The 14,061-nt window shown below is 40.7% G+C and overlaps 2 protein-coding genes across 2 annotated transcripts; both read right to left on the bottom strand.

Annotated features, from left to right (window-relative positions):
* Nucleotides 1–3,429: 3,429 nt before the first annotated feature.
* rpz4 (rapunzel 4) lies at nucleotides 3,430–9,229 on the bottom strand. The gene is made up of 3 exons (XM_068568971.1): nucleotides 9,180–9,229; nucleotides 6,148–6,211; nucleotides 3,430–5,989 (listed from the first exon to the last, which is right to left on the bottom strand). The coding sequence occupies exon 3, from the start codon at nucleotides 5,967–5,969 to the stop codon at nucleotides 4,794–4,796; it is 1,176 nt and encodes a 391-aa protein (XP_068425072.1). The 5' UTR covers nucleotides 5,970–5,989; nucleotides 6,148–6,211; nucleotides 9,180–9,229; the 3' UTR covers nucleotides 3,430–4,793.
* A 307-nt stretch (nucleotides 9,230–9,536) lies between these two features.
* Nucleotides 9,537–13,459, bottom strand: rpz5 (rapunzel 5). The gene is made up of 2 exons (XM_068568959.1): nucleotides 13,063–13,459; nucleotides 9,537–12,058 (listed from the first exon to the last, which is right to left on the bottom strand). Exon 2 carries the CDS (start codon nucleotides 11,986–11,988, stop codon nucleotides 10,807–10,809), a length of 1,182 nt encoding a protein of 393 aa, XP_068425060.1. The 5' UTR covers nucleotides 11,989–12,058; nucleotides 13,063–13,459; the 3' UTR covers nucleotides 9,537–10,806.
* Between the last annotated feature and the right edge of the window lie 602 nt (nucleotides 13,460–14,061).

Below are 14,061 nucleotides of genomic sequence, written 5' to 3' on the forward strand. Positions count from 1 at the left end.
GAAACCTGCTGGTCTGAAAAGTGAAGCCAATGCCTTGAACTTGCATTCTTCATAGTAGCCATCAGGGATTTCCTCAGTAAACATGGTAAACTTAAGTAAATTTTTACGCATCTGTACTTTACGTAAAAATAATAGTGCATACTTTTTACTTTTACTCCGTTACATTCTGCAGCTATTATCTATACTTTTACTCCACTACATTTCTACAATATGTGTCGTTTATTCTTTACATTTTATGAACACAGTTTCGCCAAAATGTTGCTTACACAAAAGTATGGATTGCGTTGCTGTTTTGGAAATTTAAACCAATCAGGTGGCTCCATCAGCTCCAATGACAGCAGAGTGCATTTGGAAGCAGCACTAGCAGTAGCCTTGCTGTTTTTCTTCAACATTCGACAGACAGCCTTAGTACACCAACCTTTCCAATAAACCCATGTTGTTGCTTATAATTATTACTAGTCGTGACTTCTGTAGAGACATAAGTATTACCAGTAGCTATATCTGCATTCTTTATCAAAGTGCTACAGCACTAGACATTGAGAGACAACCCATTGTGTGAGTACTTCTACTTTTAATACTTAAAGTAAATTTAAAAGTAAGTACTTTTTACTTTTACTCAAGTGGGATCGTTCATATAGTACTTTTACTTTTATTTCCCTGGGTATTTTAGTACTTTAGACACTTTAGTATGTTTGTCCTCGACAGAAATTAACATAAACAAAACAACAACAACGAAAATGACACACACAAAAAAAAATTAACCAAGAGAAAATAAAAAATGAACCGAAGAACACTTGGTACATGTACTTTTACTTAAGTACTAAACTTCAGTATTTACTCCACCACTGGTAGCAACCATTGTTTCAATAATACAGCATGATGCTCATTTAATAAATGAACAAAAGAGTAAACTCTAAATCCCATTGAAGTCAAAGACACCGTAGGGTAGACTTGAGGGCAGGGCAACTATATGATTGGCAGGTCGCTGCCATGACATTGTCCAGTCTGGGGGTTGTCTGTGTGTGTTTTCATCTTAGCCCTTTCACAGTGAGTTTCAGTTTGTGAAAGTTGATTGTAAAATGTTTTTTTCGCTTAAAATGTCTTAAACAGCGTTCTGTTGTCACCTTCTTTACCCTCTCGTGTCATTTAAAGTTGCAAAAAAACAAGATGGTGATGCCAAAAAACAAAATGGCCATGGTCAAAATGCAGAGCTTGAGGCTTCAAAATACTAAACGTATTTGTTTCCTCTTCTTAAAATAAGATTGAGTCAAAGCCCTGAGCAGACGACGCCCCTCATAAAACTAGCCCCGCCCATGCACAGTCTGACCTGAATAATCCAATGCAAATATGTGATTTTTTAAATTTATTTTCCCAAATGACTGCTATTCCTATTGAGTTAAGGCAGAGTTGAGGATTACGCTGAGATGACGGGTGGCAGCACAATGTATTCCTGCAAAGCGGGCGAAACCTTTCGTTGCCGCGTGATGTTTTTCTGCGTTCCTGAGGTCAACTGACAGGCCAGACTCAATGCAATGCTGTGTGGCCCAATCATATTCATGGTCGAGTAATTCTGGTCTGATTAAAAGCACCACTTTCTCTATTCGAATGTTTTGTATCAGCAGCCCCTTTGACCCACCTGGGCGGAGACAGAAACTGGCCTGTTGCAGCCTTTCAGAGGGAGAACAGATCAGGATCTCGCCAGCAACGAGTACATAAATGACTCTATTAGTTAGTTCTATCGTACTATTTTACTCCTGCACAGAAATTTTGTTCAGAGTCAAAGTTTTCTAGTTGCATAAATTAAGATAAATATGGGTTCAAATGGGTTCAAACTCATTGGCTTACAAGCAACGTTGGTGGAGACCAAAAACAGAGCTAAGACAGTGGATATTGGACTGATATTCATCAGATGTCCATAAACATGACTCCCAGTGCATGATACTGTTGCTCTTTAATCTGCTGGACGTGTGCATACGCAACCGTTTGCTCAAAGGTTTGTCACATCAGCTTAAAAGATGATGATCTCTTGTCCACTTTCCCTAAAGGCCCAACATGTAGAAATATATCCAGAAAATTCGAAAAGGTCTTTCCATATTGCAGATCTTTGTCAATGATGATCATTTTCAGACTTGTTTTTTGGAGGTTTCTTTCCCTTAAAGTTGCTGATAAAGCATTTTGTGGGCCTCAGCTCTCTGAGCATTGACGTAACTCATACACTTGCCAGTGGAAATTTGGGAAGCACTTGTAAGAGATTTGCTTCATTAAAAAGCAAAGGGAAAGCTCCACATTCCTTCTGTCTCAGTCTGGTTCCATTGGCAAACAGGTATCAGACAACAAGGTCTGTCTCCTCTGTGAGCCAGATTTGATAATTTGAGTATTTTCCCTGACATCAAAAGACTGTCTGAGCTCCCCAAATTCTGTACAAAGTTCTTGCTGTTATTACAGTATTCCTTATATTTCTTATGCTGGACAAAATCCAATCTCTACTTTGGGTTCATATAAGCTTTAACTCCACATCATTGTCCATGTTATTGTGTGTTTTATTGTTGTGCACCCGTTTTTGTACACCTTTCAGGGTGACAACGATCTTAGACCCACTTGTTTTCCTGTGCACTTGTTAATTCGGTTCGGGCACTTGACCCGCCAGTGTGCTCCACTGCAGGGCCCTGAGTCTTTGTACGCCAAAGATAGAAAAGCCACAACCTCATAATTATAGAGCACTATGGGTGTTTCCAAACAAGCTAACCAGAATATCCTTTTGCTCTTCTCTGTTTTTCTCCATACGTTGTACGATTTCTCCACAGAGCAGTTGGGTGTTACATCCGTATTAAAGGAAAAGCCTTTTTTAATGAAATGCAGTACAGCAGTCCACACGTTTGGATTCAGTTAAGTTGGACTACGTAGACTGTAGTAGAAACAGGTCAGTTTGTCACATTTTGCAAAATAAAAACGATTGAAATGAGATGAACAGACTAAAAGCTTTATCTTATTAGATAAAATATGTTGACAACATTTTCTTTTGGGGACGATTTGCAGATGGAAAAAAGGTAATACATTGCAATGTATTGCAATACTCAATGTAGCGCAATACTCCATATATTACAGATAATATCGGGACCCAAGTATTGTGATAGTATTGTATTGTGGGACCTTCGGTGATTCCCACCCCTAATAAACAGCATGCACATTTGGTTAAGTGGAGTAACCAAAAATATTAGCCATTAGATATGTTATATTTGAACAATAAGTGAACAATAAATGAATGATTAACACTGTCATTATTATTAACATTGCAGTGAACTTGTTTTACTTTTAGCAGGTTTTACCCTCTCCATCCTCCAGTAACCAGACAGACAGTCAGAGGTTTGTGTGTCATAACAAACAGACAAACTGTGAGTCAGTCACAAAAATAAACCAACAAATGATGACTTTTTTTATGACTGTTTATTTGGAATATTTTGGTAATTACATTCATTGATTTGGTGTACCAATAGGATTTTGAATCTGAGACACTGATAATTCAAATGTACTGAATAAAAATAGAAATAATAAAAAGACAGTGCAAGATGAACATTTTATCAATCATTTAGTATTGATAACTACACTAAATACCGGGCAGGTTTTAGTCAAAGGTTAAACAGACAAAGAACTCACACAGATCACAGTGATTTAAAATAAAAATGTGATCTAAAACAATAACAGGTTAGCGGTGTCTTTCTTCAGTGTCTCCATGTACACATTTCTTACAAAGTAGTGTTGATTTTGAAAAAAAAAAGATCCCAACCCATGATTTACCTTTTCTATAATTCAACAAAGTACATCTTTTCACCTTTGAGCAGGTACAACCTGCACCACGACATAAAGCCATGACTTAAGAGTAGTTATGCTCGGCATCTGTCCGCTGTGTTGCCGTCACTACGCCTCGGCATGTTCGTGGCAGGGCGTGTAAATAAAGTTTCATGAGTATCAGTTCCCGACAGCCAGTGCTATGTGGGGCCTTGTATCTTATCTGCTTTGCTTGTGCTGTGTAGCAGGAAGTGACAAGGTCTACTCTTTTTCTCGGATGAGTATGAGAAGTGAAATCAAAATGAAGGTTTCTGTCAGTCTGTGAAAATATCTGGAGACATTTTTTCTCTTGTAGCTTTGTCCTCAACAAGGCCAGGTCACCGCTTATCACCAGCAGCAACACAATATCTCTGTAACGCAGCTGGATTCTATGTCAACAACTTTCCCAAAACAAAACTCCACACTACAATTTCTCAATTGAGCGATTTCATAACAAAAAGCGACATATAATACAGCCTAAAGAAAAAGGGCTGAGCTCTTCTGCCTGTTCAGAGAAATCAGCTAAGCACAGCTATATGGGATGAAAAGGTCACTACTCTTAGTTAAAGAAAGTTACTTTCTTGTGGAAGTCTGTCTACATGACATCTATTGCATGTCTATCCATCCTGGGAGATGGATCCCTCCTTTTCCCTGAATTAATGTATTTTTCTCCTGATCTAAATCAAGGGTCTAAGGATAGAGGATGTCGAATGCTGCACTGACTGTAAAACCCCTTTAGACAAATTTGTAATACTGGATGAAAATATAAAATTGACCTGATTTAATGAACCCATACAACAATAAACTAACAGTTATCATTTTTAGAAAAGAAGAATAATTTGGTAAAAAACAGACTCAATTAAGGCACAAACTGTGAAGTATTTCAAGGCTAATAAGGCAGCGATAGACTGAAGTAACCTACAAAGTGAATATTTGACTTTTGAGAGTGTTTTTCCATGAATAAAACTTCAGGCGCAGTGAACGCAGACGTAGAATTGCTTGTGCTCCTCCCAGTAATGGAGCTCATCTGTGAAGCTCCAGGAGCAGGCCAAGTCTTTGCTGGTTTTGACCGTGTGAACCATGCAGGAGCCGGGCAACTTCTCAAACAGGAACTCGGCTACACCCACCACTGTGAGCTTCTTCTGACTCTGGATCAGCTGCTGGATGTGATTGCTGTCCACAGGCTCGGGCGAGGAGCTGTAGGACACCCAGACATTAAGTTTCTCATCTGATGAGGGGACTTGGAAGCGATTCTTCCCTGTCGGGCAGTGGTAATCCTTCTTGTTGGCAAACAGGCCTGAGGGGGACCTGAAAATACGCACAGACCAGCCCACCCAGTCATATTTCTTCTTCAGCATCTTTATGATAGCATCAGCTAGCTGCTGGTTGGTTAAGTTTGACTCGTCTCTCACAAGTCGACGGGAATCTTTCTCGGCCCGGTCGGGGAAGCTGACGATGCAGTCTTCGATGACGGCATTCATTTTAAGTTGGACGGTCTTCATCTTCTCACCCCAGTCTTTCAGAAGCGCGTCCTCCTCGTCGTACCCCTTCAGAGCGGCGTGGCCCAAAAGAGCAATGAGCCCGATGCAGAAGAGCTTCTTCAGCCTGGCACAGAAGTCCTCCACCGGCCGGCGACTTTTCCCCTCGTAGTTCAACGTGATCTCGAGCACGGATTCCCCAGAGAAGTTATCTCCTGTCACAGAGTTGTAGAGGGTGATCAGGTTTTTGTCACCGCCGGTCTTGCCGAAATGATCCAGGAAAAGCTTCTTCTTGACCTCCCGGAACTTGGGTTTGGCGTTGAGGATGTCCATGTACTTCCTGAACTGGTTAGTGATGTTCTCCTCCACTGGGAAATACACAGCATCCAATCCGCTCTTCTTGATCTCTTCGTTGATCTGCTGGATCTCCTCGGAGACAACCTCCAGACGATCTCGCACCTTTTGAAACTGCTCCTTCATGAAAACCGCCTCTTTGCTTTCCACGTTGTCCAGAGCCAGTTTAACGATAGGGGCAGCGATGCTAAAGATGGGGAAAAGGTCACCGGCAATGCTGGCCACCATTTCAGCTCCGTGTTCAAACACTTCCATCACAGTTTCCACCATGTCCTTCCTCTCCGCTACAAGCTGCTGTAGCTGGCTTGCCATCTTTGCTGATGTCTCTCAGACTGATTTTAATAAGAGAAACATATTGACATGGTTAGAAACAATCGGTTGTGACATTTCAGCAAGAAAAGCTCCACTAAGAATAATCAAACAGGTGAAACACTGACCACAAATCAGAAAGTCTAAGACAGAAACAACAAATGTTTCTTGATGTACTTACTGTTCTGTTTCAGTGTTGTTAGACTGCAGCCGGCTCCCTCGCTCCTCTTACAACACAGCAAAAACTGATAAGGAAAGAGAGAAACAGCCAAGTGAGGTTCAGTGGTGGCTGAAGGCCACACCCAGTGAGCAATGACTCACAATGCAGAGGGAATTCAGCAGTGACGGAGGGCCGGTATGGGCTGAATTGTTTGTATGTTATTCGTGTGTTTTACTGGTGTAAACAGTTTCATCGAGGTGACTCATTAAAACTTTTACGTTTACGTTATGGTAATAGTATCATTTCTCTTAGTGGAGTATAACTTGTGAAGACAACATAGAGGAGAGCTGACTGACTGCCTAAAAGGGTTTAGTGATGCTAGATGAGTCCTTATATCAAGGAAACTACATCCTGTCTTGTGCTTTGCACTTGAAAAACAAGGTCCATTGGATTTGAAAAAAAAAAAATCGTTTTCAACAAAACGCCTCCTCCCAAAGTTCAGGAAACGGAGAAAAAGCTGACTGGCAGAGCAACCCAGATTCGTTTTCTAGGCATGTTTGGACATGTCCTTTTGCAAAACTGGAAATGTGTTATTTGGGTGGAAATCTAATTTTAAAGCAAGATGATGTACTACTGGCTGCACAGACTCTCCCGTTAAGTTTTTAAGCAGCGGCTCAAGTTAATGAAGCTGTACTCACATGTTTTAATACAGATTTCTGGCCTTTTTTAAATTGGTGGCTGAAGGAGGAGCAGCAGCAGTGCTGTTTCTCCTTCAGTCAGCCCAGTCAATAATGGAGCAGCAAGCGTGGGAAGTGATTAAGTGTAAGAGGTTAAACTTGCTGGGCAAGGGTGCATTTTCCAGTGAAACTCAGCATGTTACCACAGCAACACGACTATGGAAAATAATCTGTCAGCTTTGTATTCTCTCTGCTGAAGTGTGCTCTGTGGAGGTAATCTAGCTCAACTGCAGAAGATTTCTCTGAGAAGATATCACCCATTGCTCAGCCTGATGCATCAAACACCTCTGCAAGCAGTCAGAGACACATTTGCAGGTCTCCGCAGACAAGAAGGATGTCAACACTGGCGACTCAATTTCAACATAGATTTACAGATCTCAACAAAGATTTAGGGGGTAGTTTAACATTTTTGGGAAACACACTTATTCCCTTTTTTCCTGAGAGTTGATGAGACAATCAATGCCACTTTTATGTCTGGTTGTTGGGAGATTAAGATATTTGAACTGAGCCCGGCTTGCTGCTTCCCCCTGTTTGCAGGCTTTATGCTAAGCTAACCAGCTGGTAGTTTTAAAGTCATATTTAAAGGACAGACATGATATTGATCTTCTCATATAGTCTTGACTAGAAAGCCAAATACATTTTTTTCTGGCTTTTTTACAAATTGGAAAACTATCCCGTCACAGCATCCTCTGTATGTCCATCACAGAGCTCTGTTTCTGCAGTAATAGTGAAATAAAACATTTAATATCTGCATAATTTCCTTATGAGACTTGACAACAAAAACAACAAAGTACAGGACAATCCCGCAGGATGTTAGAGCATTCACAGTTCTTATTCGATTTGACCGTGCTTAAACTGTGATTCCTGTTTTCCACTGACGCTATCTATCTCTTTCTCTCAAGGTCCCGGGGGTGGTGTAACTGCAGTCTGAGTGCATATGAAGCACCTTCACACAGTTCGAACATAAAAGTGCTCGAAGAAATCACATTTTCAGAAACAGAGAGCTGAATGTTCCACTCTTTCCAGTGGTGGACAGTAACTACAATACACATTTTCTTGTATACATACTGTAATGTAACTTTTAGGTATTGAGCATTTCCATTTATATTACATTTTCAAAGGGAAACATTGTACTCCACAGCTACTTTTCAGATTAAGTGTATCGAACTCGAAACATTCAAAAAAACTTGTTTCCAATAGGTTTTGGCTTGTGACACCTCACAACATACAATATTTATCAAAAGAGAACAATTAAAATAGATTTGTGTCTAGAATATCTTTGTTCTTTCTTGTTTCCTGACCCTTAGGAGGGCCCCCTGTGGTTTAGCAACCAACAGACAAAATAAATATACATAAAGTAGTGAGAACTAGCTTCACTAGCTGCTATAGAAGCACAATGATGAATCTGTATTGACGATCTAATATTGCAATACATAATAACACGTCAGTCATGTGGAGATTTTTTTTTTTTTTTGCAGAAGATACTTTTAGCCGATCGCTCTTCTGTATTTTGACCAGAGACTGTAGATTTAGACCTACACGTTTTAATGCAACTTTTATTTGAATGTGTATTGTGTGGTATTTGCACTTGCATGAAATCGATTGGCTAAAATAATTAATTTCTCAAAACAAAATCAGTGAAACGTCATGTGCATGCTACCACCTCCATCAAAAGATAGTCGCAGTAATGTTTCATTTATGTTGTGTGGCAGAGCTTCCTCTGAACACAACGATGACCAAACCCTCTGACAGCTGACCACTCAGTCTGGCCACCGGGAGACGAACTAAGCGCTCAGTTAATGCGTCCTCTTAATGGAGCATGTATTGATCGCTCCGTGTACAAGGCCTCTAATTGTATCACTGTACAGCCGATGGACAGAGAGCCAAACAAACATCGCAGGTTAACACCACAGACTGGGCAACACAAGTGGATAGCGCCATTGAAATAGTAAAACACTTCCTGGAAGAAAAAAAAAAAAGTGAAGCGGTGGCACCAGATCTGGCAACCAACGCCCATAAAAGTCGACGCGTTTCAGTTCAAACTGCATTACTTTTTATTTTTGCAGATTCATCTAATCACCCACTTCACTTTATTAAATGAAGCCGCGTTAACAAAATACGCGCGTTTGACTTTTTTTTTTTTTTTAACAGCACGTCGCTGCTGTCAAAGAGGGAGAAAAGAAAAGCTCGATTATCTAACGAGAGGCTGGAATGGAGTCGATGAAGTGGATATTGATCGTTTCCTATTTCAGTGTCTTATCGCTAACCGATATGAGCCTGTCCACTATGGAACATTTTAATCAGAAAGGGACTCACCTTAAAAAGTTTGCGGAAGACATACACTAACTTGCAGACTGTGTGTCTTCCTATTGGTCACGTGGCTCTCGTGTTACAGAGGCACACCCATTCAGACAGAAAAAAATAAAAACTTGGGTGGTGGAGGATTAAAAAAAAAGAAGCACAATAGATTGTTGCAGTGGCGATATTATTACTGAAAAACCTCCACCCATTTGATAAACAATGGCATGTTTTTAAAGCACTATTACTGTTAAAAGAGATTTGCTGTCAGCAGAACATTAGGCATCATAATTAATTATGATTTTCAATAATTGCAATAGGTTTTAACTCCAAAAATATTTTGGAATAACTGGGTAATGATGACCAATGATGACAAAATACATTCATATTTTCATGTTTATTACAAATTAAAGTAACATATACATGTGTATTTTGGCGAAGTGATTGTAGAATAAGGATTTTGGACGTTCGTCCTGCAGCAATATATTGCACCAAAAGAAGCAAGAATATTGATTTAGTTTTATAGACATTTATATCAAGGAATGGGCAATATACATAAAATCTGCATTTATTTTTGTTTTGTGATATAGATGGTAAATATTTTCTTAAACAAATTGAGAAACTGTAGAAGAATAAAAAAAATAACTCAACTCAAGATCCAATTATTTACTTACGTTGCTTTTGATCATATCAGACTCTCACTAAATAGGAATCTCCAGCCAGGAGACGGTTATCTTAGCTTAGCATTAAGTCTGACAGCTGCTAGCCTGCACATCCACAGGTAAAAGAAATTTCAGTAGTTAACGCATTAATTCTTATTTGTTTAACCCGCATGGTGGTTGTGTGACGAGATCCAGGAAGTACTTGTTAGTAATAGTTTGAAACATAACTTAAAAATTGACGTTTGATACTTCCTGTTCCTCTTCATGCTAAGTTAAACTAACAGTGTCCTGGCTGTAGCCTCATATCTTACAGATAGACACATGGTCTGCATCCTCTACATCAAAAACAGCGGTCCACAAACAATCCCAACTCAAGGTACAATTACTTGCTTGTTCTACAGCTTTCAAAGGTCATTAATGAACCGAAAGGACTAAAATAACCTAAACAGTATTGCATCACATCAGTGCAACAGGAAATTTCATACAACTCTGATAACGCCATAAACTAGTCTTGCTCTACCAAATTGCCTACAATGATTCGAGAAATGTTTAAAGGTATTGAAGAGGAAGGTTGCCGTCGTATACACTGTATGTATAAGCCCCTCGCAGTTAACATAATAATATTGTCATATTGCCCAACTCTAGTAATATCCAATGGGTACAGAATCATTACGGAGTCCTAACACTACGTCATAGCTGGCATGGAGATGTACGACTCTAAAAAAAAAATCTACCCTGAAGCTGCTGTATCGTCAACAGATGAAAGATATATGAAACAGAATAAACATCATTACAAGCAAGACAACGAATCACAAGCCAGGAACCTGACAAAGCAGATTATGAATCAACAAAGACAGAATTTATGAATTAATTTTTCAATATTTAATGGAAATATTTCCAGGTCCCTGGTAAAGACATTCCTAAATGTATGCCTATCGCATTTTCTTCCTGTAAGCGAGCATACTTTATGTTTTTCTCTGAGCCTACTCAGAGTGGATACACAGGTAGGCTCTTTTGTGTTTACCATAGTAGTAACAATCATCATGAAAGTTGTTGGACTCCACTACCTCCTTGTAATGGCTGACAGCATGGACCAAGCAGTTGGGAAAGCTCTTGTTCAAGGCCAGAGCCACTTCAATCATGTTCCCCTTCATCTTCTGAATTTCAATCTGCTCCTGGATTTGACTCTTGTTGATGGGCTTAGGATCAACGCAGAAAGAGACGACCACTTTGATCTTGCTCTTGGTCAAAATGTCAAACCAGTTGGCTCCTCCACTTCCGTGGCACTTCTTTCCGGCCAGCCAGTTGAAAAAGAAAATGCGCTCCTTGTCGCTGAAGGCTCTAATGGACCAGTTCACCCAATCGTATTTCTTAACGAGAGAATCCAGAAGGGATTTGGTGAAGTCGTGGTTGACAGCGCCGGGATTCTCCTGTAGCAGGAGCTCCATGTCCAGCTTGGCTTGATCGGCGAAGTTGTCTGTACAGTCGTCCACAGCCGCTTTCATTCGTGTCTCCACATCCTCCATCCGCCCCTGCCACTTCTTCACCATCTCCTCCCCCACCATCCCTTCCTTGAGGGCGGAGTGGCCCATGACGGCGATAATGCCCACCACAAAAAGCTTCTTCAGCCGTGCGCAGAAATCCTCAACTGCCCTTCTGCTTCTCTGCTCTGTGGTGACGACTGTTTCGAGCAAGGGGTCTCCTGCGGTGCTCTCCCCAATGACAGCGTTGTAGAGGGCGTCCAGGTTCAAGTCGGCATCCGTGTTCTCGTAATGGCTGAGGAACTTCTCCCTTTTCTTCTCTTTGAACTTGGGCTTGGCCGTAACAAAGTCCTGGAACTTTTCGTACTGGCTGAGCATCTGGGCCTCCCGATCGAAGTTCTGCTTGTTCAACGATGTCCTCTGCAGCTCCAGGGCAATTTTATCAATCTCATCTTGGATTCCCTCGAGTTGCTGGTTCACCAGTTCGAACTGCTGAGTCAGGTAGCGAGCCTCTTTGCTGTCCGGGTTGCTGAGTATCTCGGCTGAAGCCACGAACACGGCCTCCAAGATGGGGTGGAGCTGGCCCACGGTGGCTGCGAGCACCTCCGAGGCTTGCCCCATGATCTCCACTCCTTTCTCTATCTTGTCTCTGTTCAGCACAAGCCAATCTGCCACACCGTTCATCTTTGTGTTATGTATTTCACGCTAACTAATCTAAAAAATAGTTTTCCACTGCCAGAGGCTTTGACGTTGCCTGAAAGAAGAAGAGACATGAAACCCTTGTAAAGTTCATTATAGTTTTATAGATTTGATGACATTTCAGAAAACACATGGTCGCTTTTTTTTTAACTTAAATTTGGCGAAGCAATGCTAAACAGCTGACATAGTCTTTTTTTCTCACAGGACATTTTCCTGACAAACAAAACCCTACGATAAAGCCAACGACAGGTCATGTCTGCACATGTAGGCATCCAGTTTCATGCCGCACCCTCGGAGCCTCTGCTAATGACAGGGACTCGTTTTTTTAAGCCTTGGTGGCATTGACACATGTCAGAAAAAAACTCATGAAAGTACACAAACGGGGCACACATGGATGGCAATTCAGAACAAATATCAAACATGGTGTGTGTACTGGTGAATTATGACGTATTGCGCAACATTGGCTTATTGGTCTTTTGGGATGACTTTTTTTTCTTTTCTTTTTTTTAACTGCTCCAACAATAGCCAAGAACCAAAGCAAACACAGATGTTCACAACATGGTGAAAGAAGGGAATTTACTTAGGGAACGATAGTTGGTTTTCGATGTAAAATACACAGGAGAGATGACCTAACTAATTTCTCGCTCCCTGGAGCCCATATCCAGTTCAGAAAAAGGCACACCCAGGTCTGAGAGAAGAAAATCCCCACCACTGCACTTGTTCAATACTGCAATCACACTTCCCTAATCATTACACTACAAATGTAATTAAAACTAGACACATACAAATGTCTTTTTTGTAGAGAGGAATACAGATTTATATGTGTAACTACAGAAAATAGACTGACCAATAATTGCTGCAGTGATGAGATCAGTGGTGTCATTTCACAGCCTTGCCTAACACTAATTAGATCTACTTTATTCAACCGCATGCCATCAGTGCTTTTAAGATTCATCCACATCACATCCCATGTGATTAAAATAACAAAGTGCAGTTTACATAATTCAATTCCATTTTAATTGAAAGGTAAAACAAACAATAGTGAAAATAAATACTTACTGATTATGTATCTTGGTTTGAGTTTAAAAATATCTTTACTTGTAAAAAAACAACAAAAAGTTTGTCTTCTTTCAGCTCAAAAAGTGAAATATATTGTGTGAAAGGAAAAAAGGCGAGTCCCACACGGCACTTGATTAAACACTGGTCTCCCCTTTCAATGTGATATGCTTTGGTACAGAGCTGGAACTTCAATAGGAACCACACACGTAAGCTTTTAACAAGACCACATCCCCCAAAGGACTCAGCTCTACCTCTGGCACTTCACTTACATTTATTTTTTTCTGTAGAAAAACATTTCACCTTTAATGAAATAAAAAAAAGCTTCTAATGAAGGCCAACTTTAATAATGGTGGGTAAAGCTGAACAAACAAACAATTTTTCATTCTTTCTTTCTTTCTTTTTTCTTCTTTTTTTACCTTTTATGGAAAACTATAAATGATGGTTAAGTGGTAAGTTAGATGATGGAGATGCTGAATAAAGAACTAGAGCAGAAAAAGATGAACTTACCTTTTTTGCTAAATATCCTGTGGGCTACGGTCCAGTTATCCAGTAGTCCAGCTGTGCCAATGAGCACCAGCCTCCTTGGGATGTATATATAGACTCTCTCTCCCTCCCTCTCTCTCCCTCTCTCTCTCTCTCTCTCTCTCTCTCTCTCTCTCTCTCTCTCTCTCTCTCTCTCTCTCTCTTTCGTCACGCCCCCTTTGGAACTCCTCCATCCCGTTCCAGCATTCCTCAGAAACCCACTCAGAGGGATGAGGGGCCGGCACTGACACAGATAACATCCTGTAAACACTCCCCATGCAGGGACACCATGCACCCTGGGAAAATGAACACACACACAAAAAAGACTGGTTTGTGTGGTAGTGTGTCTGAGTTGGAAAGAGAAACAGACAGACAAGGAGAGCGACGGAGAGAATGAAAAGGAGACCAATGGCAGCAGGGTTCAACAAAGCGACCCATGAGCACAAACCCCCTCTTGTTATGGCTCCCACAAGGTTG

This window comes from Clinocottus analis, unplaced genomic scaffold, assembly GCF_023055335.1.
Source record: "Clinocottus analis isolate CAN_PGR_092001 unplaced genomic scaffold, fCliAna1.0.p SCAF_9, whole genome shotgun sequence".
Taxonomy (NCBI): Eukaryota; Metazoa; Chordata; class Actinopteri; order Perciformes; family Cottidae; genus Clinocottus; species Clinocottus analis.